At 44.2% G+C, this 26779-nt stretch overlaps 1 protein-coding gene across 2 annotated transcripts in view; it reads left to right on the top strand.

The window, feature by feature from the left end:
* Nucleotides 1-13165: 13165 nt before the first annotated feature.
* LOC101951023 (choline kinase alpha) overlaps nt 13166-26779 on the top strand; it is a 36684-nt gene continuing 23070 nt past the window's right edge. The window contains exons 1-2 of one of the 2 annotated variants that reach the window (XM_065591985.1): nt 13166-13276; nt 25204-25315. In XM_065591985.1, coding sequence (XP_065448057.1) covers nt 25220-25315 — 96 coding nt within the window. In that variant the 5' untranslated portion in view covers nt 13166-13276; nt 25204-25219. Of the gene's footprint in view, nt 13277-15647; nt 16102-25203; nt 25316-26779 lie in introns of those variants that run through there. The other variant, XM_005307300.5, reaches the window with a different exon arrangement.

The following is a 26779-nucleotide window of genomic DNA, read 5'->3' as shown; positions in this document are numbered from 1 at the left end:
GGGTCCCAGGAGGGGGCAGTCAGGGGACAAGGAACAGGGAGTCTTAGGTAGGGGTGGGGTTCTGGAGGGCAGTTAGGAGCAGGGGTCCCAGGAGGGGGCAGTCAGGGGACAAGGAGCGGGGGGGTGGTGGGGTTGGGAGTTCTGGGGGGGAGCTGTCAGGGGGCAGGAGTGGGGAGAGGGATCGGAGCAGTCAGGGGACAGGGAGCAGAGGGGTTTAGATGGGTTGGGAGTTCGGGGGGGGGGCTGTCAGGGGGTGGGGAGTGGTTGGACGGGGCGTGGGAGTCCCAGGGGTCTGTCTGGGGGTGGGGGGGTGGCTAAGGGTTGGGGCAGTCAGGGGACAAGAGGCAGGGAGGCTTAGATAGGGGGTGGAGTCCTGGGGGGCAGTTAGGGGCAGGGATCCCAGGAGGGGGCAGTCAGGGGACAAGGAACGGGGGGAGGGTTAGGGGTTCTGGGGGGGCGGGAAGTGGGAGGGGCAGGGGCGGGGCTAGGGCGGGGCTCCTCCCGTCCTCTTTTTTGCTTGCTGAAATATGGTAACCCTAGATGAACCCTTTTGTCAAAAAATTCATAGATTTCAAGGCCAGAAGGTACCACTGTGATCATCTGGTCTGGCCTTCTGCAGAACACAGGCCACCATACTCATTTTGCATGGATCAAATATACATGTACAACATTTTGGTCCCTATTGACCCGCACCACATTCTAATTTGTGACTTAGACACAAAAGCCTCTGTGTCCATTTATACCAGTCCACAGCCAGGACTTGTTCATATAGCTGTACCATGACCTACTAGATGGCTTTGGTTTTGTTACAGCCATCCCTCAAAATCTAAGTAAGATGGGTGTTAATATGCTCTCTCCTATTACCTAGAAGATAAAGTTAGAAGGGAACTCCTGGGTTTTCTAGTCTGGGGTTCCCAAAACCTGATACATGTACCACTGGTGGTACGTGAGTTTGATGTTCCATCGTTTCCCTTCACAACCATTTTTTGCAAGATGGTAGGTGAACCAATAGTTTTGGAATCTGGCTAGTGCTTTATTCTCTCCCTGCATGACGTCAGGATTGTCCTCCACACTAATCTCCCAAGTGCAGTAAAGTTTTATTGTACTAGTTATCAGCCACCAGCAACAACTGAACCAAAGTAGACAACATTAACCTTGTTGCTGCTGCGTTCTGCTGAAGCGTGTGTGCTGGGGTCACAATGCTGAAGCTGAGACATCCCTAAGCCTCAGGTATTGAAAAGTAACAAAGGTCAATTTTTTTTGCTTCAGAACATAGCTGGGACATTTTAAGACTGGCAACCATCAAGCCCTGGGCTTCTTGCCCTCCCCTTCTTCCAAGCAGGAGGATTCTGCTGCCCTCCCATTGCAGATAAGCAGCTCTTACCCTTCTCCCCTATTGCTAGTAGTGAGCTGCCCCTACCCTCTTGTCCTTGCTAAAAAGGCACCTCTAATATCACAGTAGCCATTTGATTTCCAGCACACATCTCATCCCTACCAACCAGCTATTCATGGGGAGGTAATGCAGGTCTCTTTCCCTCCTCCACCCCCACAGAATTTTCCACATCTCCAAGGGATGTTTTTCAGTCCTTGTGCCACTGCCAGTCATGCACAAGTCACCATTCTGAAATTTGATACAAAGGGGGAAACTGAGCTTATACACACACACACACTATTATAAAATGAAAAACATACAATAGTAACAGCCTCACTTAAGGGCATTTCCTGGGAATTAATGACAACATGGAATTAATGGCTAGTTGTGGGCCATCAGCACTGCCAAGATGTCTAATTAGCCAGAGGAAACACCGTGCACTTTGGTGGTGGTTACTTATTTCCAAGTTCTTATGATATATCTGGCATTTGCATTTCAGAATGCCACCAATTTTGGTTCCAACTATTCCTTCGGCTAAGAATATTGCTAAGGAAAGGACTTTGTTTTGAGACCCAAGACAGTGCTTGGGTTAGCTTTCTGTATCATATTAAAAACAGGAAGGGAGGCCAATCTGTTCTGGGAGATAAAGATATGTGTATCTCACTGGAATTGTAAAATCATACATTGTGGACTGATTGTTTTGCTAGTCTAACTTCATTATTTGAAAACTAGTCTGTGGAAATAGTTTGTTTCTTCATGTTTAGCAAAAATAGCAATTGTAGAGTCACTACCAAAAGTGAGTTTTAACAAGAGATGGAAATTTAGGGTAGATACTTGTGATTAATAAATGTCACAGATAGGACTGGTTGGCAAGGGGATTTGCTGCCTCTTTCCATTAGGTCACGGGTTTAGATCTTTCCCAGTTCAGAAGTGACCAGTAGTTGTTAACTCAGTTGGTTCTTTGGAGGCCTATGTGAAATGTGATGATAATTCCAATCCAGCTGCTCCCAGAAGAGTAAAAATCCCACCACAATTATATCCCACTAATTGGCCATGTTAGCTGGTAGTCTCAGAGGAGAGGCCAAAAGCAGTTGCATGCAGCTGGAAACCAGACTATTTTCACCCCTTCAATGGTGCCTCCTGGTCAGTGTTAAGGTGTCTTTGAAAAGCAGTTTGGAGAAGCCTGTAGTGCCTCTGCTCTTGTTGAACCTCTTCTGTGGATAAATAAATACAGAACCTCAGTCTGCAGGTGAGTGCAATATCTTTCATTAGCACTAAAGGCACATTTTTAAAAGAGATTAAGCACCCCAGCTATATTGGGAAGCTAGTCCTTGCTTATGAGCAGCAAATATAAAATGTATCCAGAAGGATTGTATTACTCTCACTTAGCAGAGCAATTGGAATTCAAGGCTAAGCAAAGGAGATATCTGTATTGCAACAAATAGCAGATTACTAGTGTGGATGTAGCAGACAATTCCTTGCATCATTCTATAGACAAACTGAATAGGGGCACTTCCTTCTCTGTGCTCCTTGAAATCAATGACAGACCCATCCAGTTTACCAAAATTGGGGGAGGTATCGTTATAGCTTATGGTCAAATTCCATATGCATGCACCTGACTTATTTGGAGTCCGTTACTACAGCATCTGGGGATTGTATAACAAACTATGCTATGCACTACCCTCAGTGCCCAGTGTAGAACAATTTATTCTATACTATCCCTTCCCTCTGCTGCCAGAAAATCTGCCTGACTACAGAATCAATAACCAGGCAAGTTATGCCCTAGTAAGTTGTATGTGGTGTGAGGCCATGACAAGCATCAAACTTAGACTGTGATGGAGAAGAAGCCAATTCCACAAATGAAGGCCGGCTGCTGGGAATGCCGAGTCCCCAAGAGTTCAGATTGACATAGTAGATCTCAGTTGAGAACAGAGGGAGAGATGAGTGCTAAGGTAACTCACTCTGGGACCATAGCCTCTTAATCTGCAGTCATATCTATCTCTTGTTTGAACCTATATTTATTTAAGTCTAAATAATGATTTTTATATGGAGTCTTGATGTTGCAACAACTCCCACGTTACTCAGTTGGATTCCCCACGTCTGGTTAATATATAACAAGCCAGATTTGTAAATTCATTTGTTTCAAAACAAAGAAGAACTGAGAACTCCTTGATACTTTATTTAATGTCAATAGTCCATAGGTATATATTAAATATCTTTAAAGGAAAAAGGCTGGTGCTTAGTGGGAGCACACTTTTATTTTGAGAGCAGGCTTTTTGTCGGAGTAAAGCTACGTCAGATTTATTTTTTAGTGATGTGTCTTCTAGTAATAATTGTATTACTCCTGCATTCAAGGTAAAATGCAAAGAAAACAGAATTAAACCATTACATTGCAAAGTACAACAAACAAAAGCCAGATAAAAAGAGAGTTAATCCATCAGTCCCACAGCCTACAAACTGGATGTGTCCCAAAATAACTTGCGGGGCTTTTGAAATATCATCACAGATGGACATTGCCAGTGATATTTGACACTGATTAATGCCTTTTGTCCTGAAGGATCCCTGAGTACTTCACAAGGTATGGGCCCAAGTCTCCACTCCTTTACTCATGTTTTATGTCAGCGTAACACCACAGAAGTTCATGGAAAGTCAAGCCTTAGATATGTACAATCATAATATTCAGCAACTTCTGAAGTGGGGAAAAAGGGGGAAATGTTGGCTAAGGATACTAGAGCAAGCAACTCTTACAAATGCCTTGGGATACTTAGGATGATATTTTAAAAGCTGTTTAAGGGATTTAGAGACAACTCTTTGATATCAGTCGGGGAGTTGTGTGTCCAGATTCTCTAGGAAGAGTTAAAAACCTCAGCATTAGTGCCTATGCAGACCTGACTAGACCCTAGTTTTTAAGGTCTGAGCCAAGACCAATTGGAACTTAACGTGTGTCTCAGAAGGATGAAAAGCAGCCTGTGACAATCTCTTGGATTTGGTGATCCTCTGGCCTTTATCTAGTCTGCTCTAGAACACTTCTAAGTGATATTTTAACCCAGTGACTTCCTCCTTGACAAGTTGTTCTCTAAATGATCTCACTGTTAGAAAGGGTTTCTAAATGTGTAACTTTAACGGGCCCTCTAGCTACAGGTTGTTGGTTGTTAGTTTATCATTAAAGATGATAAACCTCATCTGGGTAACATATGAACTGTCAAAGCTTTTGTCCAGAATGAAAGCTGAATCCACCTCACCCTTCACTCAGAATGACATTCTGGGGTGCAATCCAGACCAGTGAGGGGGTATGTTACCATCTGCCCTGCAACCTGAAGTGCCTTGCAATGCTTTGCTGCTGTGGCTCCCAACCTGGGCTCCTCACAAACAGCATGCAGGTCGCACCCTGAGAGTCTGTGTATAGCCACAGCCCTGGCCCAGCAATTCTGACCCTAGCAACCTGTTAGCAAACACCAGCCGCACTCTGGCTTCCAGCAGCCCTGGTTATTACATGCAGGGTGACCCAAACATACTCCCAATCCTGAATCCCCCCCCCCAAAAAAAACATATGTTCTGCACTGTCCAGCCCTCTCAGACAGTCCGGATATATTATGTCTATTGCCCCTCTAAGGGATTCAAGATACAACAATTTGCAACCCTCAATGGAGTTACCCAGACAGTTCACAACACTAGATTAGTTTTGATTAAAGAATAAAACAAGTTTATTTAACTCCAACAAGATAGGTTTTAAGTGAGTACACATATTAAGGCATTAAAGTCAGAAGTGATTACAAGAAAAATGAAGATAAAATGCTTCCTAGTATTAAACTTAACAAACTAGACTAGGTTCAAAGTGAAATTCTTACTACAGGTTTTCACTAGCATTGCTGAACAAGTTTCAGGTACGGATCTTCTCCCAAGGTCCAACAGCTGTTTCTTTTGTCATATTAGTTGAAAATAGAGAAATGGACAGGAAGAGATAACTTGGGGTATTTTTGCCCCTCACTTTTGTAGTTCAATCACCCTTTAAAATGCATTTTCCTGAGAGCAACATCTAAATAAAATTCTTTCCAGCCAAGAGCAAGGAGACATGGAGTCTGGTGGAGGAAGTTCCATGCTGTTTCTTTTCACCTGTGTATGCTCAAAAGCAGATTTGCCTTATCTCTTGCCTTCCTGCTCCCTTCCATGCCAAAGAATGACCACTTGATAGATAATGGCCTGCTAGCTTTGATGACACCCTGGCTAAGTGTGTCAACTTGTCCTTTGTCTTTGAGAAACAGATTCATGCACTTACCAGATTTGTCTAGTAAACACACTTCTGTCATGATTTCAGTTTATGTTCATAACTTTACATATAATGTTGCTACATACATTTCAACATGGTAGTATTGACCAGCAAGTTATTAGTTTTCAAAAGATGCCTCACAAGGCACATTTTGTACAAAGATTATTACATTAGGGTATGAATACAGAGATGCGTTCTGTCGCACTCAGGCATGAAAAAGTTTGGCTAACTTGAGATAATGTTGCACTCCTTTAGAGTGGATGGATGAGCTGTGGCACTCAGACTATCTACAAGGCTGCCATTTAAGTTGCTCTCCAACCATAGCCCCTCCACAAAAGCTTGTGGCAACTATGACATCTGTCAGCAAGGACACTTTCAAAGCAGGCATAGTTTTGTGATGAGAGCTTCAGAGGTGACGGAGTAATTCCCCTCCAGACCACACAGTCCGACCGCAACCATTACTACAGTCTCAGGCATGCAATAGACTTAGAACCCCACCCCCACAACAAATTTGTGCACCATGAATTGAATGACTATGCTAATTATATATGTGAGGTTATCTCCTTTTGGGTTATTAAAACCTATTTGTAACAGCTTTTATGGCTTTAGCTAGGCTGAACCTCAAGAAAGTTACACAAATAGCAACAGCTGAGCTAAAGCTCTAGCAGCCAGACTCCGCTCTCTAAACACATTCTAAACAGAGGAAAGAGTTGCATCACTTGTGACTAACCATGCTCTCGAGTCACAAGTGCTATTACAAATGTTATTTCAGCCTCAATTATTAAAACCTATTATCCTAACATACATAGCTAGCATAGTAAATTATTGCACAATGAGCAATGCCTTATCTCAGAAAAGATATACTGGAATTGGAAAAAGTTCAGAAAAGGGCAACAAAAATTATTTGGGGTATGGAACAGTTTCTATATGAGGAAAAGCAGCAAAGAGTCCTGTGGCACCTTATAGATAACAGACGTATAGGAGCATGCACTTTCGTGGGTGAATACCCACTTCTTCGGATGCATGTAGTGGAAATTTCCAGGGGCCGGTATAAATATGCAAGCAAGAGTGAGTAAGGCTAGAGATAACCAAGGTTTGTTGTATGTCAGCCAACTCTGCCCACATATCTACACCAGCAACACCATCACAGGACCTAACCAGATCAGCCACACCATCACCGATTCATTCACCTGCACGTCCACCAATGTAATATAAGCCATCGTATGCCAGCAATGCCCCTCTGCTATGTACATCGGCCAAACTGGACAGTCCCTATGTAAAAGGATAAATGGACACACATCAGATATTAGGAATGGCAATATACAAAAACCTGTAGGAGAACACTTCAACTTCCCTGGACACACAATAGCAGATTTAAAGGTAACCATCCTGCAGCAAAAAAACGTCAGGACCAGACTTCAAAGAGAAACTGCTGAGCTTCAGTTCATCTGCAAATTTGACACCATCAGCTCAGGATTAAACAAAGACTGTGAATGGCTAGCCAACTACAAAAGCAGTTTCTCCTCCCTTTGTGTTCACACCTCAACTGCTAGAAGAGGGCCTCATCCTCCCTGATTGAACTAACTTCGTTATCTCTAGCCTTACTCACTCTTGTTTGCATATTTATACCTGCCCCTGGAAATTTCCACTACATGCATCTGAAGAAGTGGGTATTCACCCACGAAAGCTCATGCTCCTATACGTCTGTTAGTCTATAAGGTGCCACAAGACTCTTTGCTGCTTTTACAGATCCAGACTAACACGGTTACCCCTTTGATATATGAGGAAAGATTAATAAGAGTGGGACTTTTCAGCTTGGAAAAGAGATGACTAAGGGAGGATATGGTAGAGACCTATAAATCATGACTGGTATGGAGAAAGTACAGTAACTCCTCACTTAAAGTCGTCCCAGTTAACGTTGTTTCGTTGTTACGTTGCTGATCAATTAGGGAACATGCTTGTTTAAAGTTGTGCAATGCTCCCTTCTAACGTTGTTTGGCAGCTGCCTGCTTTGTCTACTGCTTGCAGGAAGAGCAGCCCGTTGCAGCTAGCTGGTGGGGGCTTGGAACGAGGGTGGACCATCAGCCTCCCTATCAGCTCCCCGCTCCCCTAAGTTCCCTGTGCAGCAGCTGCCCAGCAGGCTACCAATTGCAGCTGTCCCTCTCCCCACTGCCATGTACTGCTCCTGCCCTCTGCCTTGGAGCTGCTCCCCGAGACTCCTGCTTGCTGTGCGGGGGGGAGTGGAGGAAGAGGGGGGCTAATGTCAGGGTGTCCCCCTCCCCCTGCTCCTGCACCCCGCTTACCCCATCTTCCATACAGCAGGGGGGACACACAACAGTGCTCAGGATGGAGGGAGCTTGCTGGCAACAGCTGCGTCTCAGCAAGCTGATCTAATTAACAAGGCAGTGTACTTAAAGGGGAAATGCGCATCTCTCTCACACACGCGGTGTGTGTCTCTGTCTCTGTCTGCGAGCTGTCTCCCCTCCCTCCATTCCAGCTGCCTTGTAGAGTGTGAGCGTTAACCCTTGAGGGCTCAGCCAATTGCTAGTTCATCATTTAGCAGTGAGGCATTCCCTGGGAAATATCCCACCCTCTGACTCCTCCACCTCAACCAAGCTTCACAATCATCATCACTGTGTACCAGTATTAAATTGTTTGTTTAAAACTTATACTGTGTGTGTGTGTGTGTGTGTGTGTTTATATATATATATAATACAGTCTTTTGTCTGGTGAAAAAAAATTCCCTGGAACCTAATCCCCTCATTTATATTAATTCTTATGGGGAAATTGGATTCACTTAACATTGTTTCGCTTAAAGTCGCATTTTTCAGGAACATAACTACAACGTTAAGTGAGGAGTTACTGTAAATAAGGAAGCATTACTTACTACTTCTCAAAACACAAGAACTAGGGGTCACCAAATGCAATTAATAGACAGCAGGTTTAAAACAAACAAAAGGAAGTATTCACACAACGCACAGTCCACCTGTGGAACTCTTTGCCAGAAGATATTGTGAAGGCCAAGACTATAACAGGGTTCAAAAAAGAACTAGATACATTAATGGAGGATAGGTCCATCAATGGCTATTAGACAGGATGGGCAGGGATGTCCCCAGTGGTGAACTGGAGCCGGTTCCCACCGGTTCGCAGGAACCGGTTGTTAAATTTAGAAGCCCGGACAACCGGTTCTAAAAGGGCTTTTAAATTTAACAATTGGTAAAGCTCCGGCAGCTGTCCACCTCGCCCCCAGCCCCAGCTCACCTCCCACTCCTCCCCTGAACGCTCCTCCCCCCTTCTCCTCCCCCTCCCCTGCTTCCCGCGAATCAGATGTTCGCGCAGGAAGCCTGGAAACAAGCAGCGGCAGGTAAGCTGGGGCGCGGGGGGCGTGAGGAGGGCTCCAGGGAGGCGCGGTGCGGCTCAGTCCGGCTCCAGTCGAGCGGCTCCCTGTGGCCCCGGCTCCAGCCGAGCGGCTCCCTCTGGCCCAGCCCCGCGGCTGTGGTGCCGGCCCGGCCCCCGCCAAGCACCCTGACCCAGTCCCAGCCGAGCGGCTCCGGCCCCGCGGCTCTGGCCCCGCTGCTCCGGCCCCAACTGTGGCCGGGTGGCACGGCTCCGGTCCCAGCCCCGACTCTGGCGGCGCGGCTCCGGCCCGGGCCCCGGTCCCGGCGCGGCTCTGGCAGGGGTAAGTGGCATGGTAAGAGGCCAGGGCCGGGGGGGGGGGTTGGATAAGGCAGGGAGTCTCAGGGACAGGGAGCAGGTGGGGGGGTTGGATTGGGCAGAGGTTCTGGGGGGGCGGTCAGGGGATGGGGAAGGGAGGGGTTGGGTAGGCGCCGCGTGGGAATACTGGAGGTCTGTTGGGGTCGTGGTGGATGGGGTCAGGGCAGTCAGGGGACAGGGAGCAGGGCGAGTTGGGTAGGGGGTGGGATCCTTGGGGGCAGTTAAGGTGGGAGGTCTTGGGAAGGAGTAGTCAGGGGACAAGGAGTGGGGGGGTTGATGGGTTGCGGTTTCTGAGGTGGGCAGTTGGGGGCAGGACATGGGGGGGTCGGATGGGAGGGGGGGATGTACTCAACGGGTGGTTCCCTACTGGGTCTTCGGCGGCGGGTCCTTCACCTGCCGGAGCCGTGCCGCCGAAGACCCAGTAGGGAACCGGTTCCTAAGATTTTGGCAGCTCATCACTGGATGTCCCTAGCCTCTGTTTGCCAGAAGTTGAGAATGGGCAACAGGGGATGGATCACTTGATGATTACATGTTCTGTTCATTCCATCTGAAACACCTGATATTGGCCACTGTCAGAAGACAGGATACTGGGCTAGATGGACCTTTGGTCTGACCCAGTATGGCGGTTCTTATGTTCTTATGGGGAGAAGAAAATTGATTATATGGTAAACCAAATCATTCTAGGATTAGCCTATGAGCTACTTCATCATATAGTTTGAATGCGCACAGGACAACAGACTTTGAAGCAAGTGTTACAGAAATAGGTCTGGCAATTTTGGGGGGGCAGTGAGGTCTTTTTATCTAATAGACATGGCTACCAGAAATTGGAGAGGGAAGGGGAACTATTAATGTTTTTCTTTTAGTTGCCAACTGAATTAGTTAGGTATGTACTAGTTTGTCCAAGTACAGAGCTTTCTCCCTCCCCCAGCAGTCTGTTTGTTTAGTAAATATTAAAATGAAATCCAACAGGATTTACTACCTGTTAACAAGAAAAACCTGAACATGAGAAGGCGAGTTTTAACTGGTTTGGCTGTTTTATTTTCGAAGCATCTGCACATGGAAGTATCTTAATGTTACTTAGGCAAGTCCTTAGGCAATCAGCATCAGCTGCCTCTGAAACATTACTGACTAGGGTGACCAGATGTCCCGATTTTATAGGGACAGTCCCGATTTTGGGGTCTTTTTCTTATATACACTCCTATTACCCCCCACCCCCGTCCCGATTTTTCACAGTTGCTGTCTGGTCACCCTATTACTGACAGACGTGAATAAGTCTTGGGAGGGGTGCAACATACAACTCTAACAAGTGACAGATGTGTCATCTGGGCCCTTCCCACCACCACCACCACTGTAAGCATACTTCCTCCCCCCAGCACACACGTTGCCAATGGGAGCATGCTCCTTACCACGCACATAGATTGCATGCAAGGTGCTACTGAATGAAACCTGGGCTGGTTTTGGACGCTCATTCTTACTGTGGGTTTGTGAGATTGTTAGCAGAAGCTTTGGTGGGGGGAGGGAGAGCTCAGTGGTTTGAGCATTGGCCTGCTAAACCCAGGGTTGTGAGCTCTAATCCTTAGGGGGCCATGTAGGGATCTGGGGCAAAAATCTGTCTGGGGATTGGTCCTGCTTTGAGCAGGGGGTTGGACTACATGACCTCCTGAGGTCCCTTCCAACCCTGATATTCTATGATTCACCACAGCATACATATACCCCTGGCAGCCATTAGCCCAGTGTATGGCTACAGTAGAAAAAGCAAAGAAGGAATCAATACAAACAAAATGAAATAATGTTCTTCCTGTTCAAGGCACAGTTTAGGCTCCCATGAGCACTTATCACTGATTGTTTTCTGGTCACCTTTTCATCATAAAGAATGGGTATCAATAAACTAGAAAACTAGTATTTGATGCATGTCCTTAGCTAAAAAATACTCCCCTCCCACAACTGGTTGAGTGTGTGTCAGTTGTCCAGAGGTTATTGCCTTCCACCTCACCCACAGCTGCATTCCAGTGATAAAGTAATTCCTGTATGTATTTTGGACCAAATTCTTAAGTCTTTACTCAGACAACTGTTGAAGTGAATGTGAATTCTGCCTGAGTAAGCATCCCTAAGTTCTACTTGCACCTCTGCCACTGACTTGTCTTGTGATGTTAGGAAAATCATTGACCTCAGTTTCCTGTAATACTTACAAACACCAGCTAATGAACCCTCACAACACACTCCGAGCTCCTCAGATGGTGGTATAGAGACATAGGTGCTGGAGGTTCTGCCGTACCCCCTGCTTGAAGTAGTTTCCATTATATACAGCAGAGGTTCCCAAAGTGGGCGATACCGCCCCTGGGGGGTGCTGGAACGATCCAGGGGGGCAGTAGTAGCCTCGGGTGCAATTGGGGGGCGTTGAATAAAAATAAGGGGGCGGTGGAAGCATAAAGAAAGAATATAAGAAAATTTTGAAAAACCGTTCGTACATGTTTCATCTGTTGTGTAACATAGAGTTAAAGTTGTAGTGATTACTTTATTTTCCAAATAAATTCACAAATTATAACCGATCAGGTGTCAAGTCCGCCAACAACTCTTAACAAGCAAGTGTTGGCAGGCGAGCGTGTCGCGCATTGTCGGGAAGTCCAGCATGCATCGGCAGGAATATGTGCGTGTAATGACTTGTTTACAATACGATACTATAAATAGGCGACATGTATGAAATCTAATTTAGATTGTTTCTTAATTGTGTAAAAAGCAGTTAACAATCGTGCAATAAGTATTTAAAATTTTTTATTCATATTCAATACCTTCGATCTTTACGGATTACGGATCACATACAAAGCAAATTGTATTATTGTTGTTTCAATAAAACAGCAATTTACACGTGAGTATTTTTATACATTTTCTTACATATCTACCGTACGTTTCTGTGTCTCTAGTGCTTACTAATAATAAAATCGTAGCAGGCTTGTGTCAGTACAGTACTATTTGAAGTGTACAGTCAATATATTTGTCATATTTTTTATTACAATATTAACGAAAACGGGAATGAAATAAAAAAAAAAACTTAACTATTAACATTTATTTATATCTATCGAATCATCTGTGTTAATTGGTAAATAAGGCGTGTGTTAATAAGGAACAATTATTTAAATAAGGGCAAACTAAATTAAAACTATTAACTGATTTTTAATTGCATATTGATTATTTTTTAATTAATTATTTCTTGATAAATTTAGTTTGATATTTGACAATTTAATATCAAATACATATATCTAATGCTGAGCAAAGAACAAAACCCAGTTTATTAGTTTCATTAGTATTTTAGTTTGGTTGTCTTTTGCCATCTTATGCAAAAACCACTGTATACCTGATGTCGTGGGCGATATTCTAATAACACATCTTTCTTTACTATATTGTAGGACGAAGGTAGAAATATAGATACATAAAAGAACACAAATTTGTCACTGCATCTTTCTGTTTGTTCGCTTAAAGAAGGTAGATTTCCAGGGGGGTGCTGAGTAATTTTTTTTCTGAAAAGGGGGGCACGGAGTAATTTTTTTTCTGAAAAGGGGGCGGTAGGCCAAATAAGTTTGGGAACCTCTGATATACAGGGTGTACAGTTTGGTTCAATGGCTCTCAGCACTCCCACTATAAACATTGTTCCAGCACCCTGTATAGAGAGCCATATTATTAACAAAGGGTAGCTACCTTTCCTCGTTCTCCCACTCCCCCAATGTTTTAACGCAAGAAGTTCCTTTGGAGTAAGTCCCCCAATTGGATTGTTAATAACTAGATTACTTTCAGGTTGTGTTTTTTTCCTAGACCCAGTCTTCAATTTAACAGACCAGAGCATGATCTCCTGATGCCATCATGAACAGGCCAGAACCAGGGAGACCATTTTGTAGCAGAGGATAGGCTGAGACATTGCCACAAAAAAGGTATTTCCCCCTTTGCTTGCTCCTTGGACAAGCCAACTTGGTTTTCTACCAACAGGAGAATAGCATAAAGATTGATGGGGGCAGGTTGAAACCTGCTGGAGTGGGAAATGCACAAATGAGTCTAAGAAAGTGTGGAGGGTTCATTAACAGATTGGATAATTGTTCCTTTAGGTTTTGCACTGAAATTTGGGGGCAGGAGTTGGGGTAGACACTTAATCCCCAGAGCAGTCCAGGTAGAGAGTGACAGAGAGAAGTATCTCCGGCCGATGCGGGGAGCCCCGGGCCCTTTAAATCCCCACCGGATCCTGGCTCCTGGGGCTCCGGCAGCCGGGCTCAGGCAGAGATTTAAAGGGCCTGGTGCTCCTGCCACCGCGGGGAGCCCCAGGCCCTTTAAATCACCTCCAGAGCCCTGGACTGCCCTGCCCCTTGCAGTAGGCACAGCCCACGGGGGGGGGGGGGGGCGACTGGGGGATAGGGCTGGCCGCTGGATCTGGTGCTGCTGCATATGCAGCACGCAGTTCTAGGGTACCGTGAAATTTGGGGCAATTTGGTGCCCCAAATTTCATGGTGCCTTACACAGCTGCATATGCCTAGGGATGGCCCTGTCTACTATACTGGTCCCTTGAAGCCGCTGGCATCTGGTATTAGAAGAGCCATCCAGCTGCTCTGATGTACGCAGTCAACCTGTGGAACTTGTTGCCAGGGGATGTTGTGAAGGCCAAAATTATAACAAGGTTCCAAAAAGAACTAGATAAGTTCATGGAGGATAGGTCCATCAATGGCTATTAGTCAAGATGGTCAGGGATGCAACCCCACGCTCTGGGTGTCCCTACCCTCTGATTACCAGAAGCTGGGAATGGGCAACAGGGGATGGATCACTTGATGATTACCTGTTCTGTTCATTCCCTCTGGGGCACCTGGCATTGGCCACTGCTGGAAGACAGGATACTGGGCTAGATAGACCATTGGTCTGACCCAGTAGGGCCACTCTTATGTTCTTATGTATGCTGGGGGATCTGGCTGAGGGAGAGGTAGCTCAGGATCATGGCGGGGCAAAGGTGGCTTGTTCCTTTATTGCTCTTTTATGACAAGAGAAGATATTAAGTCTTAGGCAATTTTAACATTCCCTCCCAGTCCACTTGAGGGTTAGGAAAGCTGCCACTGATTTCAGCTGATTAGGATGTCACCATCCCAATACGGCAAATACTGCCAGTCTTTCAAGAAAACGAAGTCAGAGCATGATATTTCTTATATTTCCAATGTAAAAAACAAATGGATATAAAAAAAAAACCTAAACTTTAAAGCGATGTACACAAAAACAAATTTTTCTCAGGAGTTCACCTTCTGGTACAGGGCAAAGGTGTGCAGTTTGTCATCCCTCTGTGACTCAACTCCAACTGAATAAGAGTGTTAATTAGCCTGCATCTTTCCAGAAGAGCTTGAGCTAAAGGAACTCCTGGTTACCATGAGCCAATCTGTCCTGCGCAGCAGCAGCTCCAACAATGCTCACTGCATTGGACAGATGGCACTGCCACCCCAAGCCTAACACCCCAGGACATACTAAGTCAATTAAACACTAGCTACTGAATGATGTAATGTTATATTAAATTCCCAGGTGTTAAAACAAACCTAAAACAAGGTGACCTCAGCTTGGCCCCAGTTCCCCTCTTCTGCTTGTCCAGCTGTACTCAGAGCTTATTAGCAGTACACCTCTAGCTATGCCCCACCTTTTGCCTTCCTCTCCAGTGACTGCCTAGCTCTGCTAAGGCTTAATGTCCTCCCCCTCCCACACACCCACGGAGAATCCTGTTGTTTGGGAGGTGGATGCTGAGCACAGCAGGAGAGCATCCTTGTGCTAGGAGGGTGAGAGAGAGATGGCGGGCACAGCTGGAGCGGGAGGATGGAGCCTGAGTACCGAGGGGAGGGGTGGTGGGCACAGCTGGGAGATGGAGGCACTGGGGGCTGAGCTCACGAGGAAGGGGGTGGTGGAGCCTGATCACACAGTGAGGGCGAGCTAAGCCCAGAGGAGGGCCTGAGGGGCGGAGCTCAGAGGGGAGGGGGATGGAGGCTGAGCGCGGGGCGGGGGGAGGTGGGGCTGACCTTCGGGGGTGAATCACCTTGCTCTGTCTCCGCTCTCTCGCCACATCATTGTGAGGCGCGCGCGAGCCGCACCGATCGCCGGGGCAACCGGGAGCAGCCAATCGGCTGCTTGTGTGCCCCTCACAAAAGCCTGCGTTGCGGCAGCTGGCGCCGCTGCTTCCTTTCTGTGCCAATCAGGAGGCGTCGGTTGCCTGAGCCCGCACGACTGGTGCGGGTCGAGAGCCAATCAGAAAGGGCGGCGGGGGGTGAGGGGGAGGGAGGCGAAGGGGGTGTGAGTGAGGTGAGCGGGTCCGCGTGCCAGCGGGTATAAGAACGGGAAGCAGGCGCGCGCCTCTTGCATTCCGTCTGCGGGTATTGAGTCGAGCGCGCGCAGCTCCCCCCACCGATTTGCTTCGCCCGTCCGCCCGCGCTATGAAGACCAAGTTCTGTAACGGCGAAACCGAGCCCTCCCCGCTGGGGCTGCTGCTCGGCTGTAGCGCCGGCCCCGGGGTGGTCCTGCCCGCCGCGGGGCAGCCGCCGTCGCCGCCCACTCACCCTGAGGCCGAGGGCAAGGAGCTGGCGGGGGTGCGGGCGCCGCAGCAGCAGCAGCCACCGGCCACGTTGCCGCCACCTGAGGAGGAGCCCGACTCCCGCACCCGCCGCAAGGCGTATCTGTGGTGCAAGGAGTTCCTGCCCGGGGCCTGGCGGGGGCTGCGGGAGGAGCAGCTGCGCATCAGCCCCATCAGGTCAGTGCTTCCTGGGGGGCGGGGCAGGGAGCCCTAGGGCCACATCAAGGGCGCTATGGGGGCGCAGCGCGTAAGGGCCAGGGGAGGGCGGGTACTATGGAGAGGGGGTGGGTGGCGGGCGCTCTGGGCCTGAGGGGGTGGGGAGCTAGTGGTTCCCCTCCCTCCCCCTCGGGCCGGGTGATGGGCACTATGGGGCTGAGGGCGCGGGGACCTTCTCCCACCTGCATTCTCCTCCTGGCCTGGGCACCGTAGGGAGGGCAGTGAGGGTAGGGTGACCAGACAGCAAATGTGAAAAATCGGGACGGGGTGGGGAGTAATAGGAGCCTATATAAGGAAAAGATCCAAAAATTGGGACTGTCCCTATAAAATCGGGACATCTGGTCACCCTAGGTGAGGGAAGCACCCCTTGCCGCTTGTTGGTGGTAGGTATGGGGGGGGGGGGGAGCAGACAGGCTGGTTGAGCTCCTCAGCTGGATTCTTCCTCTTCTCCCCCTCGCCAAGATGACCAGCTGCAAGGTCAGTGCGGCCAACGCACCTAGAGTCCCGAGGGAGCGGGGCAGGGAGGACCTACTTTCCTCTGCATCCTCCAAAGCCCAGGCGGTATAGGGGGCCGGGCAGCAGAAATCAGTTGAAATTCAGTAGTTAATTCATGGTATCGAATCCAGAAACAAAGTAAAGGGGGGTTGGCACCATTACATCTATGGCTCTCCTCTGAGCCAAGAGGAGGTGCTCTGGGTGGTTACCAAAATATGCTTCATTCCTGGCTCACCAGAGTTTGTGGGAGCTCCTGCACTGCTTATACAATTGCCTAAAAACGCTTGCACTCTATTTAGAACAAGTTTGAAACACTCAAATTGTTCTCTTGGTTTTTTGGTCTTCTTGACTTTTTTTCAGTGTCCAAAATTTCATTTTCTTTTCATCCTGTAAATTGAAAATGGTGGTGCAAATCCCTGCATTGTGAGTCATCTTTAGGTTTCTGTAGTGCTGTGATTCAGCATGTCAGTTGGTTACTATGGAGTAACCAGGTTTGTATGGCCTGGATATGAAAATGGGGGGAGTTATTGTGGATTCTTTGGTCAGCAACGGTATGTATTTTGGAACGGCTCTCTAACAGTGGAAGAGAGTAGTATCTGTTTTACATGAGTCTTAAATACTTCCAAATGCCCAAGTACCTCTGACCATTACTGTGGTTTAAGGGTTTGCATTTTCAAAAGCCACTACGTGAAAGGGATTTGTGACTTCAAAATTATTTGCCCAACAAGTTTAAAATATTTTAGGATCTTAATTAACTTGAAATCTAGTACTGTTTAATTCTCTAACTGACCTTCAGAAGCTACACTTGTACTTGATCCCCTGGCACTTTTTGTGGCCCTAGAACATGTTCCATTTTAAATGTTTCTCCCTATACAGAGCACTGATTATTCAGGTTAAATGGTGGAAATGACTAGACAGAGTTGATAGAGTATACAAAGTAAAATGAAGACTCTACTTGAATTTCTGAGTTACACTAAACTAAGACGGTGTCTGATTTTTTTATTTTTTTACTCTTTATACAGATATGGTCTCTAAATTGGATGTTTTCTATAATTAGTTATTTAAACATTAAAGGATCAGTCATTGTGGTTTCCTGATATTCTGACTTTACCTGTCCAAATGGCTGCAAATAGTCACCAGAGTGACATTATCCAAAAGTCCTTTCATTGCCAGTTAATCGAATAATCTTCTTCCTACTGTGTTGGATACGTATTGTTTTACTCTCATCTACCCACTCATGTTATTCTCCTCTTTGTCAACCTGCTTCACCAAGTGAGGCTAAATGTTTCCATTTTGCCTCAGACTGTGGTGCGCTCTCCTGCATTTCTTGGAAGGTTTCCCTCTTGCCTTTGAGACAAGTTATCCAGGCCATTTTGCGCTGGCAGCTCTCCTCGGGAAGGGGGCTGTGATTAAAAAATACCTTAAATAAAAAATACCTTAAATTGTTGCATTTTGCTGGCCAGCAGTTGCACTCTACTGCCATAGAACTTCTTGGACTCCATTTCCCTCTTACGGAGAACATAGCTCTGATTCAGTGAGTCTTGGATTAACAAAATTGGGTATTCCTGTTAATGGCTGTTTATGGAAAACTGCTCTATTGACACAGTGCATCCAAGAGGCTCTGAGCACCGTCATTGCCAGGAGGCATTGGAGATGGATCGGTCATGTGCTTCAGATGGAAACTGATTCCATCACCAGAGTAGCAATAAGATGGACACCTAAAGGCAAGCGAAAATGAGGCTGCCCGAAAACAACATGCAAAGAGCTGTGGAAGCCGAACTGAAAAACCTGGGGCACAGCCTGGGGAACCATTGAAAGACTTGCCAGAAACAGACAGGAGTGGAGGAGCTTTGATGCCCCTAAATGCCAGAACATGATGATGGGAAAACTGCTACCAGTTTTATACGTACCTCCTGATGTCCGGGAGGGTCAAAATATTGTGAATTGATAGCAGAGTGAATGACATTACTCTGGCCAATTGCACAGCTATTCAGAACAAAGTTATATGTGAAAATGACAATCATACCATTTTTTGCTCTGCTTTGGAAAACTGAGCAGAGACATTGGAGATGTTGCCTCTAAACTTTATTGTGACGGGTTGGATCACAGAACCCCCTTAGGTCTGCCAACTGATGTGCCAAGACTACTTCTGCCCCTGCTTTCCCTCCCGGCTTGGGACTCCAGAGCCCTGCCAAGTTGTGCCAGACACACTTGCTGGCCACAAACACAGACCCAGGTCTGAACCACATCCCACAAACTTGCAGGCTTAACTGAAAGCAGCTTAAGAAGTGTTCCTGTCTTTAACACTCAGATGCCCAACTCCCAATGGGGTCCAAACCCCAAATAAATCCGTTATACCCTGTATAAAGCTTATGCAGGATAAACTCCTAAATTGTTCACCCTCTATAACACTGATAGAGAGAGATGCACAGCTGTTTGCCTCCCCCACCCCCAGGTATTAATGCATACTCTAGGTTAAATAAGTAAAAATTGGTTTTATTAAATACAGAAAGTAAGATTTAAGTGGTTCCAAATAGTAACAGACAGAACAAAGTGAATTACCAAGCAAAATAAAATAAAGCACGCAACTCTGTGTCTAATGCAGTAAGACACTGAATACAGATAAAACCTCACCCTCAGAGGTGTTTCAATAAGCTTCCTTTTACAGACTAGTCTCCAGCAATCACTCACACCCCCTGTAGTTACAGTCCTTTGTTCCAGTTTCCTTCAGGTATCCTTTGGGGGTGGAGAGGCTATCTCTTGAGCCAGCTGAAGACAAAATGGAGGGATCTCCCAGAGGTTTAAATAGACTTTCTCTTGTGGGTGGATACCCCTCCCTCCCCCTGTATAGAATTCCAGCTACAAGATGGAGTTTTGGAGTCACATGGGCAAGTCGCATGTCCATGCATGACTCAGAATTTACAGGTAGCAACCATGGTTCACATGCTACCTTGAATGTCCTCATGTAGACTTCTTATGTGGATTGGAGCCTTCCAAGATCCATTGTCCATTAAGTGCTTCTTGATTGGGTGCTTAACTTGCATATTTCTTTCTAAAGAAGCTGACCAAATGCCTTACTAAAGCTATTTAAAATCAAAGCAGTATACTGCCAATATTCATAACTTCAAATACAATAATGACACGTGCATATACATAGGATGAATAGCTTCAGTAGATCACAACCTTTACAGAGATGTTGCATGGCATATGTAGCATAAAACATATTCCAGTTATGTCATATATACATTCATAAGCATATTTTTCATAAAGCCTTATGGGGTGCAACATCACACTTGTGAATAACCCTTTCATCTTTGGTATTGGCCTTCAACTAGTGGTAGTACTGTCTCTTTCAAAGAAGGTGTTGCTTTCTTTTCCCATCTGTGGCCATTAATCAGCAGCAGGGATGGTGTATGCCAACCTTTAGTGAGTAGAGTAGCAGACCATAGTGCTATCAGACATCTCTCTACATGCTGACAAAGGAATCCCTGTTTGAAGTGCCAAATCATATGGTGCCACAGAAGCAGATTCATTGAATCTTGTTGCCTTTTCACATACTTTTTTTTCATAGTTACATTGGTATTGTATTCAGAAGCTGTATTTACAGCTTCAAGTGACTTGTCATGAGGAAAGCCTTTATTGGTCTCCTGTATGATGTGCCTTGATTAAATCTTTCACAGATGAAGTGCATGAAACTGTTGCCCTTGCCAAGCATAGTTAAGTCAAGTTCAAGCTAAATGGAGTAGCACAAGGATTCCTGAGCCTTGATACAGTGTCATCAGTAGAGCACCAGACTAGTACACTTCAAAGTCAGTCCTTCACATAGGAATTGTCCATCACCCTGGTTTTGTATTGTTGAATTAATTTGAAAGGACTGTTTTTCCTAAGATCAATAAACAGATTATCCTGTTCTCAAGGGCTTTACAAGGGAAATAAACATTAACCGTTTGTTCTATGTTAAATGCTATTTGGAGATGTAGGTAGCCCTAGTGTTGTAATCATGACTCTACATGGTCTGTTTTTGCTCTTCATTTGATCTCCCTTATCTTTCTATTACTTTCTTCCCCCTGCTTACCTGCATGGTTATAAGTTGCCTAGTCTTTCTCCTGCCACATACTTCCCTGGATAGTTGCCAGACCACCTGGTCCTCTTCTTCCTTAAACATACAAGCTGGTTGCTTTGTACTATGTTTCCCTGGATATTCGTTTCCCACAGATGGTTCTGGTTCCAAAGGATTGTTGCTGTTTTCTCTGTGTAGTCAACAGCCCCAGTAGAAGCATACAGGCTGGCTGCTTCTCAGTGGTGGCTTTTTTTTAAAGGCATTCTTACTTCATCACAAAGGGCATAGATATCTGTTGAAGCAGCTGAAAATGAGTAGCTAGTGCCATGTGAGTAGCCAGATCTCTGCAGATAAGTTCAGGAAGTGCTGATCTACACAGCTCTTTTTTGTAGGCCTGACATTCAAACTCCTAGGATCCCATTGAAGGTAAACCTGAGCAATAGAATATGACAGAGTCTATCATGCTGTGCTTTTCCCAGACCTCTGAACTTTTGGCCATCTGAAAGAGCTGCAGCTTTTTGTAAAGTGGTGAGATCATGGCATGACATACAAAGTATTGATTTAACTTAATTGGTGTAATACAGTGCAAATTTTAAGGGACATAATGAAGTATAAAATGTAGTTTTAGTCTACTACTTTATCCTGGTCACTTTTGGAAAGATAAGCCCATATTACCACTGTCCCTATCCACTCTTAACAGTTATACTCGCATCTGTATTACACTATTTTTTTTTCTTTGCTGTGAAGGGAAATTCCAGATAATGCTGATAGGAGAGGCAGTAATGAAGACATGCTGCAGAAAAGCAATATAATAGAGACAGTGTGGGGTGAGTGAATATAAGCCCCCACCCCCCCCCCCCCCCCCCCCCCCGGAAAGCAAAGTGGAACTAGGAACCTTTTAAGTATTGCTAAGTAATGTTCTGAAATCTGTGGGAGGCAAAATAAAGGCTACAGTAATGTGTATTGCACGCTAACCTTTTCTAAAACCATTATCTGTCACCTTTAGTCATACTTTGATATTGGTGCACTTCACTAAGTAGTTGTTCCAGGATACTGGCACAATCACTTAAAGGACTGCAGGATTTCCTGAACATCTTACCCAGCTAAAATATCAACCATAATTTAGCAGTTTTACCAAATGCCTGTATAAGCTCCTCTTCCTAAAGAGTGCCTCAGCCATTATATTTGTTTAAAGCTCAGTTGTGGTCTGAAAACAAATACTGAATATTGGCAGCATGAGCAACCCAGTTTCTCAATTATTTCCTATCAGGTGTGCTCAGTTTTAAAAGATTTTCTAATTGCTGTCCCAGCAAATTCAACCTGGGATCCTAAAATCAAACTTAAGCTCTTTCTTTCTCTTCTTACCAGTAGAAAAAGGTTCCACAGGCCAGATTTTGCCCTCATACCTGTGCAAACCCACTGAAGATAACTGGGTTGCACAGGTATGTGGGCAAAATCTAACTGGTCCTGCAGCTGTAACTTGGTATTCAATTCTGTTAGTCATGCTCAAGAATGAATTGAAATCACCTCACTAGACTGCTAGCTCTGCAGTGCTCACAGAAGTCAAAAGTAACAATTCATTAATCAGCCTGTTATGACTCTGAATATTGTATGCAGGGAGCATACCTGTTGAGTAAGAATGAACTAGATTTAGATAGTCGTGTTTCAGGGTACAACTGCATTTTAAATAAGACTCATTAATCAAAGCTCAGTTGAGACAATAACAAACTTTTATGTTGCATACTGGAACTTAAATGGTTGAACCAATTTATTTCAGTTTTAAAAACAAGGTTCTCCTGGGCCCTTCTAAGCTATTTCAGTACATTGGAAATATTAAAAGATAAGACTAATAGCAAGTGGAGTATGTAGCAATAGCTGCCATTTTTGTAAAACACTGTCATAAAGACCTTTCTTTGAAATGCAGTACTTCAGACATTATGAAATTTTGTAATGAACATAGCTTTATGCATTCTAGGTAAGAGTTGATGCACATCTGTAATCATAAATAACTGAAACTTAGGAAAATCCTGCAGTTGTGAGTGGCATCAGTTAGTGTTCTTTTCTTTCCCTCTCAATCTTTTGCTGCTGCCTTATGAATAATTTACTGGGTGGGAAAAAAAGGTATGGTTGTCTTCAAGGTAATCAGATCACTGATTGCCTACTTGTTTCTAATATGTAAATGTAGTGGTAAAGTCTTCTGTAGCACTTTGTTTAGCTTGAAATAAGTGAGCATAAATGGGGTATGATATGAGCATAAGTGTTCAATCTAATTTTTTTATCTTGAAATGATTTAAAGGAGGAGGTTCAATTTGCTATAATAAACTTGGTCCAGATACTGGATAACCAGGCTGTTTCCAAGATAATTAAATGCTTGAAGGCTTTCAAAAGATGAACTTGTAATTGGGGTACACAAAGCAGTATTAGCTCCAGGGTAACAAAGCAATGTGATCTTGCTGATATGGGAGAGAGAACCAGAAGTATACTGAATCTCTCCCTTGACAGATGCCTGTCCAGCTATAGCTAGTTGAGGTACCATATTTTAATTTGACTAGATATTTGAAAGTATGGTAACTTCCTGAAGATGCCTAACTCTGAACTTTTATTTGCTCATCCAAAATCTCACAGTTCTTTGAGGCTCTTGTGATTACCACTGCAAGCTGACCACCATCTTCATTTCTCAGGTTTTGCATGTTTCCCTGATGTCTTCGATCATATATTGGTATACTACCTAGCACAGTAGGATCCCAATCCTAGATGGGATGTGAGTGTCTATGGTAATATAAACATTTAAAAATGCCAGGCTTGCTTATCGAGATGAATCCATTTGACTGTACAAGTGCCAAACTGCAGCCCTCTCAGCATCTGACAGATGCCAACTATTATCTTCCTTTTGGAACTAGAACAATTGACAAACTCATCACTCTGTCCCAACCACAAGGAACAAAAATAACCCTAGATGCCATCTATCATTTTTAGCTGTCCCATTTATGAAGTTGAGAACCAATTCTAATATTTTCAGTTTTCATCCTATTCTACTTGCCTAGCTTTATCAACCTTGTAATTCCATTTTTTCTTTGTCTATAAAAGGGGTATCAGACAAATATTCTGCTTGCTGTTGGACCACCAGCAGAGGAAAATCACTCCAGATGTATTCCATTTCATTTCCCCTCAATAAAACTCTTGTCACAGTTGTAGGCGGTTTTTCTCCTCTGACACTATTGGTTACTCTTTAAATACAAAAATTTACATTTAAAAATGCTCTATGAAAATATTTTACTACTGGACTTCATAAGACCGAACACCACTGCAACCATAGCTACAGACTGTGTAAATCTAGTCTGTTTGCAGAATGAGCTGACATGCCATCACACTAATTTGTTGTCCATAGATAGTTAAATAGGCCTTCTTTTGACTGATCAAGCTGCACTGGAAGTTTTTGTTCAAGTAAAATTTTAAACTATTCTAGTAAAAGGGGTACAAGCTGAAAACCTATTTCATTAAGCTTAGAGCTTCCTTTTTGTGTGGTTTTTAATCCTATCATGCAGAGCATATAGTAGAGATGTTTATTTCACAACCCATTGTAACAGGTGCTAGTCCCACTATAGTAGGGCTCCCCAAATGAATATTCAGCTAGTTAAACTGAGAGCTAGTGCAAATCAAATTTCAATACATTTTAGATCTACAGGTTTCTGCATATGAAACTACCATGTGAAACTTTTATTTTATTTTTACTATGGGTAAGCAGGGCTGAAATCATGCAATTTCTTTGGGGTTCTAATTAAACCATTAATTGATGGTATCCTTCAATACCTGACATTACAAGTAAATAAAGGGAGAGCGCATAGTACACAATCAAGTTTGCAGAAGTGAATGAAAACTTCTGCCAAACTTCTGTGTTCATAACTGCATGTCTCAAGATAAAATAACTGAACTTTTTTCGGTGACTGTTAAATCTAATCTTTCTGGGGGTTTAGTGCTTATGAAGAGACAAGTACAGCTTAGAACAGCATCATTTTAGCTACTGGGGGAGAAGCTCATTAAAACATGTCAGTCCTGACCTTCATATCTACTATTCTGTTCATGAGCCTTTCCCCAAATAGATCCTGTTGCTGTTCACTTAAATAATAAATTGGCATTTGAAAATGTGGAAAAGTCTTCATTCCTCAGGCTAGATTCCAATGTAACTCTTTAGCAGACACACTGTCCCACAGTAATAAGTAAAACACCTATTTTTTTTTCTTCCCCCAAATAAAAATTTAGATTTCTGTCTCTAATGGCAAGCTATGTTATGAGCCGTCTTTAAAAAATTTCTTACTGATTTGTGGTTTAGTGATGTGCTGAAGAGTTTGAATTTGGTCGGTGTTTAGATCTGGTCACTCATTCCAGATCTGACAGTCCAAAGCCTTGGAATATGTACTAAAGCAGAATCTATTCTTCACTGATCTGGGAGGAATGTACACTTTTCTGATGTTCAGTAGGCTTTATGAACATCACCTTTCTTTTCATAGAGGTGGCCTCAGCAACATGCTGTTCCAGTGCTCGTTACCTGACACCATGGAGACGGTTGCAGATGAGCCACGAAAAGTTCTCCTCCGCTTATATGGTGCAATCCTACAGATGGTGAGTACATAGAACGTTTTGGGAGTGGGGGGGTTTCTATAGTTTATATCTGGAGAATTAGTTTAAGTCTTTTGAAATATCAGTGTCAAAAGGCAAGTGTGTTCTACTCTTACTGTTGGGGAATGTTTTTTGGTGGTGGTGGGAATAGATCTCTAGTTTGTCAGTTTCTGTTATTATTTGTCATTGCCTAGAACTTGTACTCCTTTCTATACAGAAATCCTGGCTCGCGTGTATCAGCTGAAGGCTCATTTGCTGTTGGTTTGGTCCATAATGTTTATTTCTGGTATTAAGAGTTTGGAGTGTGATATTCCAAAACAAGGTATAAAATCTGTTACTGTGTAATCTATAGGAATTTCTTTGGTATCATTAATAAGATTTCAAAGGACTAAACAGTTTGTAAATCCTTTAAATCTTAGCCTCACTTTCACAAACCCTTCTGAGGTTTAAGTTGAAGCTTTGTCATACTTACTCTGAATAGTCTTTGAGCATTTTGTAGAGACCTATGGTGAGTAGATGTCTATTATGGTTACTGTAAAACCTATTGATGTACAGTATTTAATAGCATTAAAACTTTGGACCCAAACATCCAGTACCCTGCAGCTGTCTCATTCCAAAACCTGTATTTCAGAATGTATGCTAGATCTTACAACTGCCATAGCAGCTTACTAACATGGAGCTCTTTATCAAACATTCTTTCAATATTGCTCTCACTGCCAATTGGTCAGTACCAAGATTAAAACCCCTTTGTAAATATTGCCACGTAATTGTCAATCTCTAAAAGAGAATTAACAGGTGAACTTCCAAATGGTGTATACAAAACACTCTGTAAAGGTGACCTATTATAAAATTATTAACAGCTAAAACTGTGCATAACTATGGAACAAATTTTAATCTTATCTACCTTTCTTGACACTTCACACAATGTTCAGTTTTTCCCATGTGATTGAAATTTGTCTTTTGCTGACCATTAGTTGGTGGCAATTTCCTTCGATTCCCAGTCATTTCCTTGGAATAATCTTCTGAAGGTATTACATCAGTTAATTATTATTGAAAATGTAATCCATGCTTCCTCCTACTGTGACTTGACCAGGAAGTGATAATAGCATTCAATTAAACCTGAAGGTGGCACTTAACTAATCTCAAAATGCATCTTATTTATATACACATAACATAAAAATGAGATTCAGGTCCTGACTTTGATTGCTGAAAGCCTGGACCATCATTCATTTTAAAGGGTTTATTCTTAGCTTGGCCCACTGTAGCCAAGTATTGCGGCAACAGCCATAGATTATCCACTGGTCTGAGACCACCCAGGCACAGCTGGACCTAAATTAAGAATTCAGTCTGTATTTGATAAATACATAGTATTCAGTTAAGCCAAGCTTTAATAACTTTCTGTTTTAGTTAAACCTTCTGAAAGATAACTTTTTATTTTTAAAATAAACTTAATCCATAGTCCATTTA

The sequence above is a fragment of the Chrysemys picta genome, chromosome 4 (genome assembly GCF_011386835.1).
Source record: "Chrysemys picta bellii isolate R12L10 chromosome 4, ASM1138683v2, whole genome shotgun sequence".
NCBI lineage: Eukaryota > Metazoa > Chordata > Testudines > Emydidae > Chrysemys > Chrysemys picta.
This window is presented reverse-complemented; position numbering and strand designations above follow the sequence as displayed.